We start from the raw sequence: 24,265 nt of genomic DNA, 5'->3' as shown, positions 1-24,265 counted from the left end.
CCGGTAAGCCGTTGCTTCCGGGAGTTTTATTCTTTTCGAAGGACTTGAGGGCCTTGGTCAGCTCGTCCAGAGATAGCGGCTGGTCCAGCCTCTCCCGTGTTCTGTCATCTAAGACCTCTGATAGAGGACAGGAACAACTGGGAGGCCGCACTCTCAGTCGGCTTCGCGTCATACAGACTGGCATAGAAGGATTTGCTGATCCTTATGAAATCAACTTGAGATGATATTATCCAGCCATCTTCTTCCTTTAGGCTGCTGAGCACAGAGCTCTCTTTGTGCACCTTTTGGAAGAAGAAACGTGAGCACACCTCATCCTGCTCCACCAAGCCAACCCTGGACCAGAAGATTATCTTGGAGGCCTCTGAGGCAAAGAGCGAGGCTTGCTGGCCCTTCACCTCCTTGAGGTCCTCCATGACATTGACCCCCATCATCTGCAGTAGGAGAAGGTTCTGCATTCTTTCCTGGAGCTGGGACAGTTTTCCCTACCTCTCTCTTGCCTCCTGAACACCTTTGAGGATGAAGAACCTCTTGATGTTCCCTTTTACTGTTTCCCACCAGTCCACTGGGGACTCAAAGAGGGGCTTCACGGTTCTCCAACCTGCGTAGTCCCTCTTGAGCTCCTCAATGTTTCCCGGGGTCAACAGCTTTGCTATTCATCTCACTATCATAGACGGTCTTATTACTTTTGTGTCAGACGGACAGATCACTGCGCAGGCGTAGACTCTTTATTGTTGCAACATTCTAGGAGGGGGCGGGGCCGAACTGATTGCGCATGCAGCTCATTGGCTGCGCAACCACGGGAATTGTAACAAAAACAGTGACCCATTGGGAAGGCGCTCCGGGAGTCCTTTTGCGCAGGTGCGGGTGACGGCACACTTCTCCAGACCGGCTCTGACCCTGGAGCAGGTCAGTTCTGCAGATAATCTCCTCTCCCCATTCATTCAGGATATCCACTTGTGTGTCTTTTTTTAAAGCGTTGTAGCCGTGTGTACCTTTTAATACGCACGTCTATTTGTCTATATCTTTCTATTTAGGGGCATTAAGTGGAGAGGCTGCTACGGAGGGAGAAATGTCAGCAACGATGTATATTCTGTCCACTCTGGGAGGTTATGTACTGTCCTCGGCTTTGCTCTTCAAGTGCCCAGGGTTGCTGCACAAAAAGAAGAAACAGAGCTTCAGGAGCCGGCATATCTCACACCGCGGAGGTAAGATAAATTGCCTCTCCCCACCTGAGCGGATCTGGATAAAGACAGCAAGGCTCCTTCTGCGTTATTAACATTTCTACGGGTTGCTCACTCCAGGGGTTTTATTTAGTCAGTAATTGCTGCTCTTGTACAATGACGATCCTTGCGTGTTTCTTTTTTTGTGGTGCGTTACGATGCGAAAGGTTTTTTCCAAAAACGTTCTGGTTGTCACTTTCGGACAATATTCTCTCCCACACCCTTCGAAATCCGCCAGCAACAATCTCTCTCTCTCGCACATACACTTTTTATCCGGGGGGAATGAAGAACCCTCTCCCCGCGTCCCGTCACTGCCGGCTATTTCTTTGTCACCAGGCCAGTTTAAAACGTTCTTGTCCTTCTCTCTTTACGGGCATTAGAATATTGATTGATCCCATATACTTTACCCTCGATCTTCTCATGCTTCTTCAATCAGCGATCGACGCCACGCTGTCTGCCGAAGAACCTAATAAGAGATTGTGAAATCATTCAACCTGTCCCAGACCGTGTATACAGTATGCACCGTCATGGTGTGTGCCCAGACATCATCCGAGGATGATTGAGTCAGTCGTCGGAGGCGAGAATTCTCGGGAGATAATTTGAGATTTCTCCTAGATCCTCGCCTCCACTAAAACTTTAGGATAGTCTGAGGTCACCTGTCATATGTTCAACCTTGATGTTTTCGAAACGGTTCGGTTGGATTACCAGTATACAGCCATACAGGACTATCCCACATTTGTGTTTCTTCAGACATTCTCAGGTGGGTTGGTCTCCGTATCTCTTGGCTAGGCTGGGGAGAGGAAGGGAAATTGGTCAATTAGCCATTTCAGTCCTGAATCTGCCCTCCCTGTTAACTGCAGTGAGACCATCCACAATAAGTAAGGCTTCAGTGTTGCAGTGTGTTTAAGGTCTGGTTGTGCTTCTGTTTTACCAAAGTGACATTGGTGAACTTAACATGGAATTGGAGAGCTTCAGTGAGTTGCAGACCAATGCTCAGAAATATGTAGATGCTGAGTTACAGAAGAGAAAATGAGTAGAGTTGTTGCAAGATTTTATCAACATGGTATGTTTTAAAACATCATTGACTGGGAAAAGGGTTTTGGGTGGTTATGTGGTCGCAGAGTGGTAGATGTGATCTATATGGACTTTCAGTAAAGTATTCAACGATCGCCATGGGAAACTGGTTAGTAAGGGTAGAACTCTTGGAATACAGGGAGAACTAGCCACTTGAATACAGAACTGGGTGGTGGAGGGTTGCTTTTCAGACTGGAGGCCTGTGCATAATGCTGTGCCACAAGGATTGGTGCTGGGACCACTGCTTTTCATCATTTATATCAGTGATTTGTACGTTTGCAGATGACACCAAAATTGGAGGTGTAGTGGACAGCAAAGAAGGTTACCTCCGTGCATCATGATCAGATGGGCCAAAGGGCTGAGGAGTGACAGGTGGAGTTTAATTTAGATAAATGTGACGTGCTGCATTTTGTATAAGTGAATCGGAGCAAGACATGTACATTTAATGGTAAAGTCTTGGAGAGTGTTGCCAAACAAAGGGACCTTGGAGTGCAGGTTCATAGTTCCTTGAAAGTAGAGTCGCAGGTAGATAGAATAGAGAAGAAAGCGTTTGGCATGCTTTCCTTTATTGGTCAGAATATTGAGTATAGGAGTTGGGAGTCATGTTGTGCCTATACAGGACATACTGCAACACTGAAATACTGCATGCAATTTTGGTCTCCTTCCTATTGGAAGGATGTTGTGAAATCTGAAAGGATTCAGAAAAGGTTTACAAGGATGTTGCCAGGGTTGGAGGATTTGAACTACAGGGAGAGGCTGAATAGGCTGGGGCTGTTTTCCCTGGAGCATTGGAGGCTGAGGGGTGACCTTTTATAGAGGTTTGCAAAATCATGAAGGGCATGGATAGGATAAATACCCAAGGTCTTTTCCTTGGGTTGGGGAGTCCAGGACTGGAGGGCAGAGGTTTAGGTTGAGAGGGGAGAAGTTTAAAAGGGACCCTAGGAGCAATGTTTTCACACGGAGGGAGGTGTGTATATGGAATGAGTTGCCAGAGGAAGTGTGGAGACTGGTACAGTTGCAGCATTTAAAAGGCATCTGGGTGGGTATATGAATAGGAATAGGAGAGATTTGGGACCAGATTAGGTTCGGATATCTGGCTGGCATGGACGAGTTGGACCGAAGGATCTGTTTATGTGCTGTACATCTATGACTGTCTAAGTATGGAACTCTTAAGATCTTACAAGGTTTAGTGGTGGAACAGACTAAGGAGGTTGGTGATTTATAAAATGCCAACAGAGCATCCATGAAGGTTAAATACCTTTTTGAGGTTTAGAGATTGAGAGGGCAGTGTAATTGGTTTTTTAAACATGAGGACCTGTTTGTCTTTTCTCCTGTCCTCATTTCAGAGGGTTGGAGTTGCTTGGATTGGTCAACACTATTGACCAATGTGCTGCAGTGGCTTTCTGCAGGAAGACTGACCAGGAGATATGACTGACGGCAGGCAGTAAGAATGGGAATATTGGAGGAATTTACAGGCTAATTTCAAAACCTTTTGATGATGTTGTGAATGCAACCTCTGTGGGCACCAATTAAGTCTCAAGCCCAGATGTCATTACTCACTGCATCACAACACATCCTGTCTGACATAAGGGTGACCATTTTAAATTGGAGACATGAGGAAATTGAACCATAGTTCAGCAAAGCAGGACCAGCAAGTGTGTGCAGGATAGGATGCGAACAGGTTTTGAATGAACTGAAATCTGTGGAAGGAACTTGTCTCAAATACTTGTCGAAATGTTTGTATTTGTTGTCCAGATGATGGTCAAACTTGAGGAGTCTTAGCTTGTTTCTGCTTATTGTTTAATGAGAGTTCCTGTTTGCTCAGTTTCCAGACCTCACCATTCCACTTTTATGCTTTCCCTTGAATGGTCCTGTTCTGTCGCCCGAGTTATTTATCTTTGCAAATGTGTTTAGCCCTGATGCCCATTTTTCACTGGGGGTCCAACATTGGCCTGATTTGATTGAACTCGGTTTGTACCTCACTACTTTCCATTCAGGAAGGTATGAACTGCACCTAAGCCTTTTGAGTTGTCTTGCATATATGCTGAGAGTGGTAGAATTACCTGTGCTAAATTGTGCATCTCAACATACATCTATTATTCATGCACCAAGATCCATTATTCATATGCTGAGTGTGTAGGCTATTTGAGAATGGGAAAGGGCTGAATATAGGTAGTGAGCTTGCTGAAAGGCTGGGTTGCTTTTCCTGACAAATCCTGAAGAAGGGCTTATGCCCAAAACGTCAATTCTCCTGCTCCTCGGATGCTGCCTGGCCTGTTGTGTTTTTCCAGCATGACCATTTTCAACTCTGGTCTCCAGCATCTGCAGTCCTCACTTTCTCCTGACAAATCCCTATCCAAATAATCCTTTCCAAAACCAGTCCATCCCATACAGATAAATAAGTCCGCACGCACTGCGTGCTTTCCAATCAGTGTGGATCAATTAATTACCAGTCATATTCATTGAATTGTCATGTTAGGGACAATCTAAATTGTCAGGTTAGATGGACATAGTTTTGCAGGTCTCCTTGAATAGGGATGAAATTATACCAGCGTTCATGTTTTATCTTTGATTTGGAATTTTCCCCAACTTGCTGTGATATTTATAGTCAAAGGCTTAGAGGTTTTGCAATGCATTAATTGGGTGCATGAGCTGTCTGGAATGGTGTTTTTTCATTTGGGTGAAAAGGGTATGTTCCCTGTTGTGTTGAGTGGACTGGCGTCAGTAAATTTAAGTGTGGTATTGTTGCATCTAGGCTTCGAGTTGGCTTATGGTGGAACCAGGGCAGCAGACATGGTTTCTGAAGTTGTCTGTTGTGTTGAGACTTGGAATATGTGCGCACATTTGGGCTTCCCATTGGTATGGGTGTAGTCTTTCCTTTTGAAAGGTAGCCCATGTCTTGGGGAGAATGCGGCTTAGCTGCAAGAGGGAACAGTGAAGTCTCAACCTGATAAGATGGGGTCCAAATAATGTCTCAATTATAATGAGGCCATCTCCTCCCTGAAGCCCATGTTGTAATCCCTTCAGTTGCAGTGAATTGCTGAACCAGGGCTATGGTTATCTGTACTCCGTGCTTGCAATGATAGCTTTGCTGTGTAATCTTCTCAGTGTAATCATCAGTATCTTTAAGGATTATTTGCACATTTGCTGATTCCAGTATTCCTGCCTGCCTTTGCTGTGAGATGCAATATACAATTGCAGTTGCTTAATCAACGTTTCAGCCAAATTATATGGAGTGTGAAGTCTGACTTGGGCTTATGGATGGAAGGAATAGGGATATGGTGGAGACAGAATAGCAATATTATTTTAGAACTAGTATCTGATTGGAATATAGAATGAACTCAGGCAATGTCACAACGCACTATTTGTAAAGATAAAAAAGGCTGTGACTTGGTGTTGCTGGACTAGAAAACCAGAGATCCAGACTAATTATCCAACAGTGAATGTTCAACTGGGACATTTAAATTCAAAATTAATTAAATCTGGAATAAAAAGCTGAGGTATCAGTAAATGTGATGTTGAAATTACTGGTTTGTTGTAAAAGGTCTATCCGTGTCATCAATGCACTTTTGGGGAAGGAAATCTGCCAGCCTTAATCAGTCTGGCCTACTTGTGACTCAGACCTGCAGCGATGTACTTTTGACTGAGCCAGCCATTCAGTTCGAGGGCAGTTAGGGATAGGTGAGAAATGCTGCTGTTACTAGCTATGTCCACATCTTGCGAAATAATAAAGAATAATTGGGAGCTTGCATCTAATGAAATTGGCTATCTGGTCAATCGTGTCTCCCCTGCCATTGCCCTTGCTTTGGAGAGCATGCAGTGATGTTTACCAAGTTCCTGGAATGATAGGGTTGTCCCAGAATTAGAAATTGAATAAACTTTTTTTGAATTTTGTGTTTAGATGAATGAGAGGTGACTTCATTAAAGTATTTGATCCTGAGGGGTGGGTGCCAGTTTAAAATGATGCCACCATTCCTTCTACAGGGACTAGGTGAAAATCCAAGAGTTGCCTTTCCAACAACACCATAGGGTAACAGCATCACATGGGCTGCCATGGTTCAAGAAAGCAGTTCTCCTTAAGGCACAATCCGGGATGGGCAATAAGTTTCTTAGTCAATCACAAGAATTAATGGCGAAGCCAGTGATTGTTGCCCAGATGGCTGTTAGGTGTAGGTCTGGAGTTAATGTTAGCCAGACTAGCTAAGAATAGCGGTTTGCTTCTCTAAAAGACGTTAGTGAACTAGATGGGTTTATCCGACAACTGGCAATGATTTTGTAATTATCAATACATTCTTAATTTCAGGTTTTCTTTTTATTGAAGTCAAATTCTACCATTTGGCATGGTGAGACTCGATCCAGGTTCCCAGAACGTTGTGTGGTTCTCTGGATTAATAGTGTAGCAATAGTACCATTAGGCCATGGTTTCTCCAAACTAATGCTGACCCAGCCAGTGACTTTCACATCCCATGGAAAAATTAACACATTTTTGAGGTTAATTACAGCTGACCCACACTTTGACAATTGATGATGCTAACATAGCACTTGACTCTGGCTCAGTCGTTAAGAGTGTGGTAGGTGGTTGAGAGCATTTTTGTTTCTTTGAAAGTTGCACAATAATGTGTGCTAGTTGTGATTGTGGGTTCTATCACAAGGGTCAGTCAGCAGTTCCAGATCTTACACAGAATCAGATCCTGACACTCAGTACAGATCAGCCAGCTGGAGACCATCTCTTGGGACTGTTGCACCAGCAAAGTCTTGATGGCATGGACACTGAGTGACTCTTTCCCCAGTTTGGACAGTCTCTTCGATGGAAGAAAAAATTTCCTTTATTGCATAGAGTTGTGAACCTTTGGAGTTAACTTCCCCACACAGCTGTGGACACTTAGCCTTTTAAGTATATTCAGGACTGACAGTGGTTGATAGAACTTCAGGGACTTAGGAAACCGTGGAATGTGGGAATAGTGTGGGATGGGAGAAGAAAGTCACCTATGATCCCATCAAATGAAGGAGATGCTCAAGGAGCTGAATAGCCTAATCCTGCTTTCATTTCTTATATCTGTATTCTACTTATGAACTCCAGTTATTCAAAGTCAGTTGTAACAGCAGCAAGCTGTCTGACTAAGCTCAACATGCCCTCTATATTAGTCATTTGATGCCTGATGGAGCTAGTTGTACTTTTGCTTATTCTGGTTGAACTTGATAACATTTTGTGATTGTGATTGCAGATACTGGACACCAGGCCCAGTCAGAAGCTTTGTTTATGACTGCAGTGTGTCTTTAATCTATCCCCTCACCGATCAGGAAAAGGTCAGGGCAGGTCACCTGGAATAATTCCATAAGTACAAGCACAATCTGTATTTATAACATGAAGTGCCTTTTGAATGTAGAACAAAATGTCCCAATGTAAATTTTGGGGCTGGTATGTTGCATTTCATCAGGGGAGTCTGAGTTGCTGTGAACAACATGTACTTTTGCATGTGTTGCAGCCTGAAACTATGGGTAGTGTTGGGAGAGACTGTACTTTCATTCCATCATATGGCTGACCATATATCTCTCCTGTTCTTAGTGCCTGCCATTGACATGAGTTGGCAGAATTTCCAGCTTGACATTTAACCTGTTTGACTGTATTGAATGCACATCCCATTGCCATCAAGTCCTGGAGTGGAGCTCGAACCCAGGGTTCTGACTCCAAGGCATGCACTCTTCCCCACTGCACTCGACCAACAATTAATGTAGATGTACTGGGTGTAAAATGAAATAGTATCAATCACGTCAGCTGTGTTAAGTGATGTGACAAAAGACAGTTCAGGATGTGGAATTTGAAGAGTTTGTTTGAGGGAGAGTTGGGGAGCAGAGGGTTTTAAGGAGCAAGTTTCAAAGTGTGAGGACAGACATGGAACAAGTAAGAGTTTGGACTCTGAGGATAGAAATATCTGGGGAATGGATCTGAAACTAGAGGAGCTTACAAGAAGCGAGGGTAGCTGAGGCTATGCAAGGCTTTCAACATGACCCAGGCACTTTAAATTTCAAATTTTGTGGAGTCCAAGAGTCAATGAAGACAGGGTGGATGCAGCATTTGAAAAGAGTGAGATCAATATTATTGTATAGTACCTTAATTTTGTTTCCATATATATCTTGCTTCTCATTCTTGTGACTGCAGACTGTATTGACTACTAACTTTCCAGTACTGTACTTGGGAACATATAAAATTGGAAACTGTATGTATGAGATTTTCTCACCTAGCAAGCAGCATTCCATCCGGATTCAGCTTTGTTGGAGAACCTTTGGGAAAGGTTCTAAAGAAAAGGCATGGGAAAGCAAATGAGCAAAGATTTCCCTCCACACCAGACAATAATTCCTGTGGTATTCCCTCTGCCCCGAAAGGGGACCCAGCTCATTAACTGTCAATCTGTGTGCAGCTTTATAAATGGCAACAGCGACTCTTTGACCCCATTGAGCTAGCTCCCTCATTCACAATTGATCTGTATCCTGTTCCCATTTACCCACCTTCTTCCCTTACCCAAGATTCTATCCATCTCTGCTCTGAAGATTTTAGAGGAAAATGGAGGGAGAATAAATATGAGCCTGTGATCTCTCTGCCCAGTCCTCAGAAGAGAGCAGGAATTAATAATAGGACTGCAAACACCATAGAGGGTGTGCATGTCACTAGAGTACAACACCAGAGCTAAAAGGGTCACATTGTGGGCAGGATGCTTAGACTTGGCATGTATTCCAAACTCTCAAATGCTGCAGTTCAGACAGAAGAGGAACAGCAGGCACATGAGTATGCTACTAACCATGGTTTCCCCTACAAGTCCTACAAAAACCTGACTTGGAACTATATCATTATTCCTTTTAAGTGTTACTAGGTAAAAATCCTGGAGTTTCTGTTCTAACAGCACTTTTAGTCTGCCTACACCTCGTATGCACTACTGCAGTTCAAAAAGGTAGCTCACTACCACCTTTTTGAGGCAGTCAGGGTTGGTCAGTGAAAGTTGGCCCAGCCAGCAACAAGAAGAATAAAGAAACAGACATATCTTAAGTGCGATGTAGCTGCCCCATACTTCAGTAAGCTTGACAATGATCATGCAGCACTTAGCTGAAGATCAGTCATTAAGAATGTAATAGATGGTCAAGTGCATTTTTTCTTTGAAAGTTGCACAGTAATCTATGCTAATTGTGACTATGGGTTTTGATCACTGGAATCAATCAACAGTTCTAGGTCTACCACAAGATCTGATCCTTACACTCAATACAGATCAACAATGTTTGGCTGGAATCCATCTCTTGGGAATTCAATTATTTAATGTTTCAAGCCAAGCCAAAGCACTATGATCAATCTTATAATTTAAATCAGATATGGTCTCCAGGCTCCTCAGGGTGTTTGTGTACAGTCAAAAGGGCCTGTTATCAAAGCATTCTTCACTTGAGGCTGACTATATTGTTTAGCCATGTGGGGAAGGAGCATCAACAGTTTACATTTATGTAGTGCCTTCAACACAGTCAAAAAGCCTAATGTATTTCGTTGAAGTGTATAAAGCAACGCTTGACACCAAGCCATATCAGGTGAAATCCAGGCAAATGGTGAATAACTTTATTAGAAAGAATTTTAAAGGAGGTGTGAGGGAGGTTTATTGAAGGAATTCCAGAGCTCTCAGTTGCTTAGACTCAGTGGCCACTATAGGTGAAACAAGGGCTGTGCAAGTGGCCAGAGTCAGAGGAGCACAATATAATTGTGCTGAATATAATTATAAAGACAAGAGTGGGGCAATTTGAAAAGAAACATGCATTTCTTTATGGAAATGGCTAATCCAGGTGTTATTGTGTCAAAGAAAGATGTGGATGGTGATAGGGCAGGCTGGCTGCCAACAAATCAAGAAAAGCCCTGTAAATGCTTTACTCATCACAGATCCATGTTTATATCATTGTTATATGATCAGGAGCAAGAATTTTGTTTACTTTGCTTTCCGTCAGTCATCCAACTGTAGCTGGATTCACCTAACAGATTGATCAGTGTCTGATTATGGGAAGTGTGCAGAGAGATAGTAATAGAACATTTATTTTCTCATTTGTGCTGTTACACAACTGTGAATGTATGAGTGAGGGTGTGTTTGGGGGAGGTGGACAATGAGACAGCATGGGAGAGTGGGAATGTGTGGTCACAATGCTGAAATCCTCATTCTTGAGAAAGATCAGCAGAATGTGGTCAAGGATATATTTCAAAAAAGCCATGAGATGTAACGTGTTAAATCTTGAATCCTGCAAACTATGAACATCCCCAAGTTCAATTGAAGAATTAATTACCTCTGCTCAGGACCAGCAATGGAAGCTCTGGGGAGAAACATTAGAACTTGGTTTTATATTGAATCTTTAGGACTTCCCAAAGCTCTTTACAAGCAGTGAAGTACTTTTTTTTTCAAGTGTAGTCACTGTCGTAACATCAGAAACTCATCAGCTAGTTTACACGCAACCAGATAATGTGTTTTAATGATGCTAATGTGGGTGAAATATTGACCCGGACTTCAGCGAAGCTCTGTTGCTGCACCCCTTCAAAGTTGAAAAATAAATTTCAATTTGCTGTTTAAAGCATCTAAAACTGCAAGGGTCTTTAATCTGTTACCAACCCTCTAAACTTAAAATGTATTGAGAAGCCAGTAAGAGAAAGAAAGCTGGAGATATGCAAGTATGCTGCTAGCATGAGTTGATTTTGTCTTTCTACCCTTGTACAGTGCATAGTAGGAGAGGGCTGACCTTTACTGGTAAACCAAAGGCCCATGCTGGAATCCTGGCAAATGAGTAAAAATCCTACCATAGTAGCTGAAGTTTAAACTCCAATAATTAATTCTGATGTAAACGCTAAAATAAAAACTGCTGAAGTTGAATCTCAGAAATAATAAAGGAGATTGCTTGAGAAACTCAGCAGAAACACAAATGGAAATTGCTGGAAAAGCTCAGCAGATCTGGCAGCACCTGTGAAAGTAGTTTTGGGGAGAGGTGGTATCACAGTCATAATATCACTGGACCCATGATCCAGAAACTCAGACTAATGCTCTGAGGCCATGGGTTTGAATACCATCATGGTAGATTATTGAATTGAAATTAACCAAACATTTGGAATTTAAAAACTACTCTAATGGTGATCGTGTACCATCGGCAATAATTGTAAAAATCCATCTGGTTCACCAGTGTCCTTTTTGGGAAGGAAATCTGCCATCCTTAGCCACTGTGTCCCCCATATGACTCCAGACACTCAGCCTTGAGTACATTTAAAAGCCAATTGCTTCAAGAACAATTAGGGGTGGACAAAGTTGCTGACCTTGCCTGTAATGCCCAAGTTCCATGTAAAATGTTTTTAAAGTGAGCATTGAGTATAATATGACCCCTCTTTTGAAAGAGTCCTGCAAGAAAAAATCAGATTTTGTTCCCCCTTTTTCCTGCTCAGTTTTTCCTGAGTTTTCTGTTTGTATTACAGCATAAAAGCTAGTCTCAAATAATGTGTAGGAAACTGCCAGGCGGTCACTTAAAAACCTAAGTTTACTGATGACTTTCAGGGATCCTAAACCCATAGCAATAAGTTTGGTTCTTAACTGCCCTCATAATCATGTGAAACTGTTGCAGACAATAGCAGATAGTGAAATTTGAATTCAATTTTTAAAAATCTCGAATTAAAATTGAAAGGTTCCCTTAAGGAAAATGTGATTTCATTGGAGACAGTTCAGAGAAAGTTCACTCTGATATGGTCAAAGGCTAAACAGGTTGGGACTCTACTCACGAGAATTGAGAAGAATGAGAGGTGATCTCATTAAAGCGTAGAGGATTCTCAAGGGGCTTGACAGGGTAAATGCTAAGAGGATGTTTTCCCTCCTGAGAGAGCCTATGACCAGAGGACTTAGTTTCAGTAAGAGGGGCACCAATTTACGAATGATAAGAAGAGGAATTTCTTGGAGAAATTACTGGTGGTTTGGGGGGGTATAATATTTGTGTGTATACTTAAAGCTGAGATTCTGGAATAATGGGTTATGGGGAAGGGATAGGAAAATGAATGCGATGTCAGATCAGTCATGATCCTTTTATGAATGTGGAATAGACTTGAGGGGCTGAATGGCTTATTTCTGTTCTGAATTTCTTATGGTCTTATCAGAAAAAAGACTGCAGTGGTTCAAGAAGGTAACTAACCAGACCTGCTTGAGGGCAATTAGAGAAGGACACATCCCAAAAAGAACCAATTATTTTAAACAAATTCAATAAAAGCAATGTACTGCAGATACTGGAATTCTGAAATGCAAACCAAGTGCTGGAGAAACTCACTAGATATGGCAGCATCTGTCTCAAGTCTACTTTGGGCATGAAGTTTGCTGGAAAAGTAATGGCTTTTCTGATGAAACTATTTCCCACTTTTTAACAAGTGGAACAGATGGTAAGGGTTCCCAGAGCAAAACATTTGCAGACTGGTCTGTGGTGCTCTGGTGAATGTTTGGAAATACCCCAGTTGCTGCCTTATTCGTTTGCTGATTTTGTATGTCTTCCCAGCTTCATGAGATTGATGACAACTTTTATCTTCATTTGTCATTGCCTTGGTAAGTTAACTCTCCCCTGTGCAGCCAGTGGTCATGTAACTGGTTGTTTTGTGATTTAAACACTGATTTTGCTTGTGTTGCTAAATGGACCAGGCATTGCAATTCTATACCAAAGTGTCATATTTCAGCAGTGAATACTGCTTGAAACCAGTTGTAACTTTTTCAGTCATTTTGGTGACAGTTGTTTTTAATTTTTCCCCAGGATGTTTCTTTTTTCAAACACCACCACCTGCAACTTCCCCATCCTGACTTCAAACTGTATTATCTGTCCTCAGTGTCATTGCTTCGAAATCCTGGCATTCCCTTCCCAATGGTAATGTGGGTCTACCTACACCCCAAGGTCTGTAGTAGTTTGAGAAGGCAGCTCATGAGCACCTTCTGAGGCAATTGGGATTGGATAATAAATGCTGACACATCCCATGAACAACAAAATTCCATTATTGAGATGACCCCTGCAAGACCCGTTGGGAATCTCAAATTAATATGGAGTTTGACTATGAAGACCCTTGGATACGGGCAATGGCCTGTCCATACAGAACTCATCACCTTTGCCCTCCATAACGTAAAACCAAAAGTTTTGTGGAGCATGGAGTGTTTTAACTAAGCCAGAAGGCTCAGGTTCATGTCCCACTTGCTCCAGTGATAACATTTCTCTGAGCAGGTTTATTGGAAAACATCTATAAAGCAGACCCAAAGGCTCTTGAGGTTCAGTGGTAGTGTCCCTACCTTTCTTCCAGAAGGCCTGGGTTCATGTCCCACCTACTCCAACAGTGTGTGACACCACCTCTGAGCAGGTTGATTTGTAAATGTCTTTAAAGCAGACCAAGGATTCTTGTGGCATAGTGGTAGTGTTGCAATCCCTGAGCTAGGTGACCTGTGTTCAAGTCCCACCTACTTCAGGGCTGTATTAATATCTGGAAAAAATTGATTAAAAACAGATACATTAAAATAAACATTATCCTATGTATGCCACAAGTAGTAGCTCTGTTATCATATTCAAAAGAAAGGTTTTCCTTTCCAGTTGGGTTTCATGTGTTATTACAGTTATCTTTCAGTTTCATTTTCTGGAGAGGCTGGATACAGGTGCACACTTGCTCACTCCCATATTTACACCATTTCTCCTTCTCCAGGCAGCAACCACACCCTGGGAAAGAAAACAAAACCTGCCAAGGAAGCCAACAATACAAACTGCATCACTTAACATTGTCTGCTGTGCTGCATAGATAAGACCCCAAAGAAGGTGATGTTAATAGACAATAGGTGCAGGAGTAGGCCATTCTGCCCTTCAAGCCTGCACCACCATTCAATATGATCATGTCCTAAGATGTGTAACAGCCACTGAAATCCTTAAGTGTAGGAAAACCAATTTGCCCACAGCTTCCGCAGACTCCAATGCAATAATTAATCACCTTGCTTGTAGTGATATTGATGGAGGTGTAAATCTTGGCCAGGATTTTCCTGCTTTTCTGCCTGACTGTGCCAAGGGCTCTTTTAAGATCACCCAAGAGGCCAGCCAGTCAGCCTCTACTTTACATCTCATTATAAAGGCAGCATCACTAACAGTGTAGCACACCCTCAGTGCTGTACCAGACTGTTGGACGTGGGTTTGTGTTCAAGTGTCTAATTTGCGGATCAAACCTGGCTCAGGGTGAGCATGCAATGGTTTAAATTAAAACTGTGTTCCAGCTTTGAAGGGCAGTGGCTTGTTTTGTCGGGAGTGACCTGGTAGGGTTGTTTTGACCAGCCATAAGCCATCAGTGACCAAACTGTTATCTTCAATGAAAGCTAATGCTCAGCTCTGAATGTTGAAGTGTCTCCATTTTCCCTTTCAACAGGTGCAGGAGAGAACCTGGAAAACACAATGGCGGCCTTCAGGCAGTAAGCAACACCAGCTCCATGCTGGGTCTTTCATTCTGTAATTTGAATTGATAGTGTAATGGGACACTGAAGTGACTTCACCTTAACATCTGGTACTTGGGGAAAGGCTTTTATCTGAGTGATAGATGCAAGCAGGGAGGCATAGCACAAAGTATCAAGTGAGATTGAGATCACAACGCAGGTGGAATTGGTGGATGGGTTCAGGATCACAGGGTTTGTCTCTGACATGCTGGGAGTTCAGGGTCAACTACTGACAGGCAATGTTTGTGTCAAGTCAGAAATCGATAATGGTTAACCACAGCTTGGTAAGATCCAGTGCTGGCAAAATTGTGCCTGGAGATCATTAAACTGAAGTTATTTTGAAGATGGTGAGAGGGAATAAGGAACCCTGTATTGGGCCCTCTACCAATGTTACTCTTCAGCTGACAGGTCTGAGCTTGTGGAGACCAGACCGGACCTCCAGATGGCAGTTGGAATTGGGCACGATCAGGACACAAGCCAAATTTTGAGGCGCTGGCTTAGTTTAGGCTTCATACTGAGGATAAACTTGCTTCCAGTTCTGAGGAAGGGTCATGGGACCTGAAACATTAACTGATTTTTCTCCACAGATGTTGTCCGACCTGCTGGGCTTTTCCAACAATTTTTCTGTTCTTTGTTTTCTTTTGATTTTTTTATTTGAAGCCATACTCTGGCAGCACTGGCCCTTGAGGAGATTCCCCCAATCTATTTATGAGGAGTGCAGATAATTCTTCTATAATGCAATGGTTGTGTTCTTGTGCAACCCCAATTATAGAAAAATTGTGCTTTAGAAACAGCACTTAGTGTTGGCGAAGTAATCACATTACAGCCAGCACACGTATTAAAAGTTCATACTTTAGAAAGTGTTCCCAATTCATCAATCACATTAGTGAATAAGAGTTAGCGAAATGCGCAGTATAGCAGAACAACCTATAGTTACTGGATTTGAAACATTAACATACTCTCTTTCTTCACAGATGCTGCTAGACGTGCTGAGTTTCTCCAGCCCTCTGTTTGTCCCACATGTAAGGTTCTGTGACACCTGACCACGCAATGCTTTAGTTTAAAAGAAAGCAAAAATAAAAATCCCCGACTCTCCACGCCTCCTCCCCCCCCCCCCCCCCCCCCCAAAACACTTCCTCCCAGTGATCCAGACCCAAGTTGTTGGAAACTGACCAGATCCTATTCCTGGGTTCTTCTCTCCATTCCCCACCCTTTCAGGCAGCTCCATTCCTACACAAGGAGAAGAGAAGCTGGCCACAGATCAGGGAGAGTTGCAGTCACCAGCCACAAGCAGAAGAGTTAACACAACCCAGTTTCCTGCATCACTGCCTGGGCTGGCCTTGTAGGATTCCATTTGAAAGCATGTGTAATCTTGCCCTCTGCTTTAGTGTATTTGTATAAACTGGTCTCTCGGGACTGCAAGGTAAATGAATGCTTTTGTAGAAAGCAAGTGAAATGAGTGTCTGGGAACCTTCAGACTTTAGGCGCCTGAATGATTCCTGCATCATGCCAATTGATGCTTCTCTTGTGCCCCTCGGATTAATTTGAAGGGCAGAACAGTTTACTGTGGGTTCAAAAGTAATATTTGCACACGGAGGTAGGTAAAGAGAGCCAGTCCCCTTGAGCAGTATTGTCAATATGTGTCTTCTAGCTGGACGTGCACTCTGTTCAAAAGTTGTGGTTAGAATCTGAGGGTGCCAGATGAGACTATTCAGCCTATCCCATCCATGTTGACTCTTTGAAGGAGTTATCTAATTAGTCCCACTTGCCATGCAATTATGCAATTTTAATTCGTTTACAAATATTTCCTGTTGAAATTGCAATTGGAATCAGTTTTCACCACCAAAGCAGGCTGCACATGCCAAATTGTAACTTGTTTTGTACCAGTGATGAGGGGGAAAAAAATCTTCTCACTCAGCAAGGAATTAGGGTCGAGAATGCACTCCTTGAAATTGTGGTGGAGACGGGTTCATTTGAGGCATTGAAGAGGGGCATTAGTTGATTTGGTGTGCAGGGCTGTGAGGAAAAGGCAGGAGATTGGCAGCACGTAATAGAACTGGTACAGGCAGAATGGACTGAATGGCTGTGACAATTGTCAAGTTCAGATCATTGTTTTTCAAACAGTTTCTCTCTCTGACACCATTTCAGGTGTTTTTGAATCAACATGACTGCAGAGTTGGAAGAACCAGTCATGGGGGTTAAGGTTACATCCAGTGATTTAAAAACTTTTATTCAAATTGACCCATAGTGTGTGATATATTTGTCATAAGACTATAGCTCAGACTGCATGTTTTCTTGTGTATTATACCTGATAAATAATGCATTCCCAGAGAATGGGTGGTTAGAATTCAGACTTCAGCATAAAATAGAGGTGCCTGTAATGAAAGCATTGTCCCCTCACCCTGTTCGCCACCTCCCTCCTGAGGGCCAACTTGTGATTGTCACTGGCTCAAATTTGAGGCACCAGAATGGAGCCAGCTCCGTTGATGTCTCAAATCAGTGGAAATTGCCCGAGTGGGGATTGTAATCTGTCAGAGTTGGCATTTGCTCTGTCAATATGGTCTGACTTTTCAACCCCAGTTTTTCATCCTATGCCCCACTTGGGTCTCAGCCTGTGGTTTGGGGGGAAAAATGAGAGGTGATCTGATTGAATAATAGACAACATTCTGAGGGGCATTGACTGGAGAGATACTGTGAAGATGTTTCCCCTGAGCAAAGTTGCAAAATAAGGGATCTCCCATTTAAGACTGAGCTGGGAAGAAATATCTTCTGTCAGAGGGTCACTTTGTTTGTAGAATGGTGTTCCCCTAAAGTGGAGCCTAAGGCACTGAATATCAGATGATAATAAGGCCAGTCATTAATCTTATTGAATGATAGGTTCAGCGGGCTAGACTATTTCTTCTTTTATTTTGCATGAAGTATAATCTCATCTTCCCTGTGTCCTTTAGTACAGACCCTCCTGCCAGTGAAAACAGTCTCCCCCTTTTGCCTCTGACAACTTCCAAATGTTTTGAACTCCTTTTGAGCTGAAAAGGTAATCTGAAAGATATTTAAAACATGAAAGTGCTGGATGTGTTAAATAGGTGAGGCTGTTTTCTTTAGCTGAAGGATTTATTAAAAAAAAAGATGGTGGCATAATGGTTTTGACACTGGACTGGTAATTAGAGGCCTAGATCAATACTCTGGGGTCATGGGTTCAAATACCACTATAGCAGCTGAATTCAATGAATAAATCTGGGATATAAATCTTGTATCAGTGATGACAGCTGAATCAGTTATTGTAAACAAAACACCATCTTGTTTACTTGTGCGTTTTAGGGAAGGAAAATCTGCCATCCTTGCCTACATGTGACTCTAGACTTACAGATGCATTGACTGTTAACTGCTGCCCTCTGAAATGACTGAGCAAACCTCTCCGTTCAAGATAAATTGGGACAAGTAACAATTGGCATCTATCCTTTGGAATTCCATCTTTCTTTCAAGCTTACAGCTTGAAGGTGATTTGGAAAAGAATCGGACCTGACACAAGAATAAATCTTTACTCAAACAAGTGGCTCTAATTTCGAATGCGGAGCCTGATCAGGTGCTGGATAGAATTTCAGTGGATAGCCTTCAAAGGGATTTGTATAAATATCAGAAGAAGCAAAAATTACCAGGATGCACAGACTGAGGAATGTGGTTAACTAGATTTGTTGAAAATTCAACGGGCTGAAAGGCCTCCTTTAATCCTATATTTTTACAGGATCAATTGTCTTGCAGTATCAGGACTTTTAGCAAGAGTACCAATGTAATGATAACGTCAATACTGTATGAAAGGAGAGTGCTGAATTAATGGCAAGTAGACTCATCTGATACACTAAAACAGCTCTGTTCTTTGCAGACCGAAAGAACACCGACTGTATCAATGCATCAAATAGGTGACAGCCATTCATTTATCCAGTCAAGGCATTGCCATATCAATCAACCAACCTGGTTAACATTTGGCAGTTAACTGTCAGTGATCTAACTGGTGTATCCTCTATGGAATTGCCTGCACCAGTCAATCTATCAGCGTGCTTTGACAATTTAGCGAATTTTCTTGATGAATGTAAGATAGAGATTTGACTGTCTTCTCTCTCTCCCCGCCCCCCCCCCCCGTATTACTGTGTATATGATTTTATTAAATTTCCCCTTGACCTTCTCTGTTTCAAGGAGAGTAATCTTAGCTTCTGTAGTTACTACACTTAGCTGAGATCCCTCGTCTCTAGCCCCTTTCTAGTGAATTTCTTGTACAATCTCTCCAAGGCCTTCACATATTTTCTAATGAGTGATGTTTAGAATCCTAATCAGTGATTTATAGAAAAGTTAACATAACTTATCTCCTTTTGTACTCTAGCTGTCAATTAAGGAAAAATTAATACTTTTCTAACAGTGTTATCAACTTGTCCCTCACATTCTCAGAACTAACTCTGTTACAGAAACTAAATTCACAATCGCCTGTCAGCTTCAACTCATCTGAGTTTGTTTCCTTAATTTTCCAAAAGGCATTGTTATCTGCTCCCGTGATGCAAAAATGGAAGCTAGACACTTGGCTATAATTACTTTTAACAGAGCTCTCCCGCAAAGCAGCACTTCCAAAAAAAAGGGACTATCAAGTTAGTCATATGATGTGTGTCAACTCTGACCTCGCTGCTACCACAAACATCGAACATAATGTGGGATTTGGCAGTTCTTTTGCTTTTCTACGCACCCTGGACTGTCCTTAACACAGTCTTTCAATAACAAACGTGAATGAGGTTCTAAGACAGGCCTTCTAAATTTCCATGGCAACACTGCGCTTCCTCTTTTCTTGTGCTAGGACTTGCTTGTCCTGCATTGTTTTTTTTATAATACCTATTTTTATTGCAAAAAAGGACACATTTTAAAGATTTTTTTACAAAATTATAAAAGTAATAAGCACCAATATAAAATTAAATAAACAAATAAAATTAAAAATAATAAAACAAAAAGGAAAAAGAAAACACAACTAACCGCTAATCTGTTGTACAAACAGCCAAAACATAAAATAGGATATCCTACATTACTAACAGTAAACAAAGTAATTAAATAACTAGATACATGCTCAATAGATTTACATCAAGTCGTCATAAAAACCCGTATTTGTATGGGATTCCTCCTCCCGGGAGACCCCAGAGCCAGCCAGAACCATTACCACAGCTAAACAAAGCCCTGGACAATATGGCTGAGATATATGTCGATATAGTTCAAAAAGGGCTGCCATATTTTATAAAATAATTCCATTTTTTTTGTGCCCTATATTTGTGAGGAAGTCAAAGGGGGATATATTCCATGACTATCCTGTGCCAATTTGAAAGTCCTAGGGGGTCTTCAGCTACCCAATTCACTAAAATATTTTTCCTTGCACAAAAGGAGAGGATGGTAAATAATTTCCTCTCGTGCACATCCAGGGAGGGGAAATCTGAAGAGCCCAAAAGCAGGGATACTGGATTGGATCCAATCCAACCTCCGTACCCAAGATCTCTGTCAAGGCATTTGCTACTCTATCCCAATACCTACGGATCTTGTGGCTTTCACAATGCGTGAGAGTGCCAACTTCTATTTTACATTAGGACACATTGGGGATGCTCCTGCCTTGAATTTTGAGTGTTGTTCAGGTGCTATATGAGCCCTGTGAAGTATCTTTAATTGAATAGCCTGAGTTCTATTACAGATAGAGATCTTTCTGACATTTTTCCAGATGTCCTCCCACATTTCTAAAGAGATTTCCAACTTTAATTCTTCGTTCCAGGTTTTATATAATCGTTCTATGTCCTTCGATACCTTTATTGCAGAGTGAGTGATAGAGTACTGACTGAGGGTGGCCCCATCGGCCATAGCATTCTCCTTTCCCTATCCGATTTGTAGGGATTGACTATCGGTGTGGTCTTTTGTATAATGTCTCCTATTTGAAAATACCAAAAAAGGTCCCTGTTAGGCAGTCCAAACTTCTGGTGCAACTGCTCAAAGGACATCATAACCTCCCCATTGAACAGGTTTCCCAAGCAGGAGATGCCTCTGGACTTCCAAGTTTTAAATGTAGCATCTGTAAGCCCTGGCTGGAATCCCAATAGGGGTTATAAGGGGAGGTTTTTTGCGGGTTACCTTAATCTTGTCGCATTATCCTCCAAGCTTTAATTGTATTTAATACAATAAAGTTTATACAATAGTCCATGATCGCTCTCATCTTGTCCATAAATAAAAGATTGATGAGGGGACATTTTGCTTGGGAGGTCTCCATATCTAACCAGACTGATTGTAGGTCACAAGAGACTCAGTCAGCTACATAAGATAATAAGGACCTCAATTGGTACCTCCTGAAATCGGGAAAGTCCAGTCCTCCCCTTACTTGTTGGAGCTGCAGCTTTTCTAATTTGATAAGAGGCTGTTTATGATTCCAAATAAAGGAGCAGAGCCAGCCGTAGAGCTTATGCAACGCCTGTCTCGGCATCATCAAGGGGAGCATTCTTATCGGATATAGAAGACTAGGTAGGATATTCATTTTGACTAAGGCTACTCGACCTAATGAGGATATTGGGAGATATCCCCAGCGTTGAAGTCCTGCCTCATTTTCTCCAGTAAGTGTACATAATTGGCTTGATACAACTAATCAAATACTGGAGTGATAAAGATACCTAAGTATAGAAAATCCTCTAGTGACCACCGAAAGGGAAAACGAGATCTGTCCGGTAAGTCAGATATACTGGCAAGACCTCCCAATGGCATGGCTTCTGATTTCATAAAATTGATTTTGTAACCTGAGAACATAGCAAATAGATTGACCACTTGAATTAAGCGAGGCACGGATATCAAAGGATCACTTAAGAAAAGGAGGACATCAACCGCATAGAGTAATTTTGTGCTTGCCTGATCCAACCCTCTGAGCAGTTATATCAGGGTCAGTTCGTATAGCCTCTGCTAGTGGTTCAATCGCTAGCGTGAATAATAGTGGTGAAAGAGGACATGCCTTACGACAGTCCCTGCCGACACTAAAGCTATCCGAGCCTAAACTGTTGATCACCGCTGCTTTGGGATCATTATATAATACTGAAACCCATTTAGTAAATACCTCTCTGACACTAACCTTTCTAGCATATAAAAAAGATATGGCCGTTCTACCCGATCAAATGTCTTCTCTGCCTCTAGGGAGACACTAAACCCAGTATGTTGATGTGCTTGTATCATATTTAAGACCTTTCTAATATTATTAGTTGATCTGCGACCCTTTATAAACACCGTCTGGTCCTCTTTTATAATGTATGGTAAGACCCTCTCCAGTCTTAATGCTAATAGTTTTGAAAGAATTTTGAAATCCACATTTAACTAGGATATGGGTCTATATGAAGACCAATCTTCTGGGGCTTTCCCTTCTTGAGAATGAGAGAAATGTTTGCTTCTCTCAATGAAGGCGGGAGGCGGCCATGACTGTGTGAGTAATTATACGTATTTGAGTGGCTCGGCCAGTTCCCCTATAAATTCTTTATAGAACTCAACCTGGAATCCACCTGGCACAGGCGCTTTGCCACTCTGAAGCTGCCTAACCGCTTCAGTTGTCAATGGGGCATTCAAGATCGACACCTGCTCCGAGGTTAGGCCTGGAAGATCCAAATTTTTAAAGAAGGATTTCATCTTCCTAGTTCTATCCTCAACAGTCCTGCAACTTACACAGTTCAAAATAGAACTTTCTAAAGGCTGTATTGATCTTTTTACAGTCACAAGTCAAGGTACCAGCACTTTCTCTCATGGATGTAATGGCTTGGGGAGCTTTTTTCTTTCTGGCAAGGTATTCAAATAATCTCTGCTTTGCAAATAATATTTCCCTCATTGCTGTTTGGATAAGTGCGGTATTCTAGGCTGCCCTAAGGGCTGTGATCTTTTGTAGCTTAGTAACGGAGGGCCTGTCAACGTACACTGTCTCAGCCGCCTTCAGGTGAGCGTCAAGCAGGCGCTGTTGCTCTCCCTTTTGTCTTTTCTGGGTTGCGGAATATGAGATGACCAAGCCTCATGGATATGCCTTTGTGGTTTTCCACATCATCGAAGGGTTACTAGCCATACCTGAATTAATTTCCCTTAAGGATTTGAATTCTTGCAAAAAATACTTTATAAATTTGCTATCCTTCAATAAAGGATTGAAATGCCAATGTCGGGGGCCTATCCCATCATCCCTAGTCTTGACTTCCATATATACTGTGGCATGATCAGAAATAGCTATATTACCTATTTTACAGGACAGTATCAAATTCAGAAGGGTCGAGGGGGCAACGGACACATCAATTTTGGGATGGCACTTGTGTGGGTTAGAATAGAAAATGAAGTCTCTACCTTGGGGATGGAGACCTCTCCATACACCTGCTAGTCCGAGCTCTTTATTCAGATCTCCCAGTTGTCCAGATCTCAGAGATATACCCGTAGTGCTTCTAGGTATCCTATATCTCTCTGGGTCAATAATACAGTTAAAATCTCCCCCTATAATTGTTCGGCGGACCCTGAAAGCCATTGACTTAGAGAACGCAGCCGTTACAAATTTGAAAAGTTGTGCCGGGGGACAATAAAGATTCAAGATTCCATATCCCTCTCCATGTGTTAGGGCTTTGATCAATATATACCGTCCAGACTCCTCTTTTATTTGGCTTAACATTTGGAAAGGAAGATTCTTCCGAATTAGAATGGCCACTCCCCTGCTGTTTGAGCTGAAACATGAAAAAAAAGCCTGACCAAATCCACCCTGTTGTAGCTTTAAGTGTTCTTTATCAAATAGATGTGTCTCCTGTCAGAGAACTACATTAACCCCTTCTCTTTTAAGACTTGATAATATCTTTTTCCTTTTGATTGGTGAATTACTCCAGTTGATATTCCAGGTGCACCATCTAAGCGAATGGCTAGCCATAATCCTCCAGGCAAGCCTGAGACCGCACCCCCACCCCCAGGAGGAAGAACCCCACCCAAAAGACATTGAATAAAGACCATAGAAAATTCGCAAATACAAAAATTCTTTGAAATATTTAAATCAACACAATTAAAAACTATTCCTAAGTAGAAAAAACAAAACAAAACAAAAAACAAAACCTATTTGAAAGAAGACTTTTTCCCCCATGAGCCCACAAACCCTGATATAGGTAAGTGATTGGACAATCCTGTTTTAATGAAGTAACACCAAACCGATAAAAGTCAGCCCTGTTTCTCCGCCCCCCTCCCCACTCTCACTAGATATTGTGCAGTCATCAGAAAGGGCAGGCTCAACCTCAGTCAAGAGCATCTCTCACTGTGCCTGTTGGGCACTGCACTGGGCCGTTGACCAAGAACCTGTGCTTGAGTCTCTGAAGTGGGACATGAGCCCAAAACCTTGCTTTCTGAAAGGTGAAAGAGCAAACAACCGCACCGGCCTGATCAGTCTATAATCATCACTTTTTCGGTTCTTGTTCTGTTGGTAATAAGGGAGACCGTGGTGAAATAGTTTGT

At 42.2% G+C, this 24,265-nt stretch overlaps 1 protein-coding gene across 1 annotated transcript in view; it reads left to right on the top strand.

Annotated features, from left to right (window-relative positions):
- Positions 1 to 692: 692 nt before the first annotated feature.
- Positions 693 to 24,265, top strand: part of gdpd1 (glycerophosphodiester phosphodiesterase domain containing 1) — a 58,961-nt gene continuing 35,388 nt past the window's right edge. Inside the window, exons 1-3 of the mRNA XM_043718145.2 lie at positions 693 to 906; positions 1,035 to 1,205; positions 14,707 to 14,749. Coding sequence (XP_043574080.1) covers positions 1,070 to 1,205; positions 14,707 to 14,749 — 179 coding nt within the window. The 5' untranslated portion in view covers positions 693 to 906; positions 1,035 to 1,069. The remainder of the gene's footprint in view (positions 907 to 1,034; positions 1,206 to 14,706; positions 14,750 to 24,265) is intronic.

Source organism: Chiloscyllium plagiosum, unplaced genomic scaffold, assembly GCF_037043375.1.
Source record: "Chiloscyllium plagiosum isolate Xiang-an unplaced genomic scaffold, Cpla_swu_hap1 HiC_scaffold_31, whole genome shotgun sequence".
Classification (NCBI taxonomy): domain Eukaryota; kingdom Metazoa; phylum Chordata; class Chondrichthyes; order Orectolobiformes; family Hemiscylliidae; genus Chiloscyllium; species Chiloscyllium plagiosum.
The sequence above is the reverse complement of the archived record's forward strand: the minus strand, read 5'-3'. Positions and strand labels throughout refer to the sequence as shown.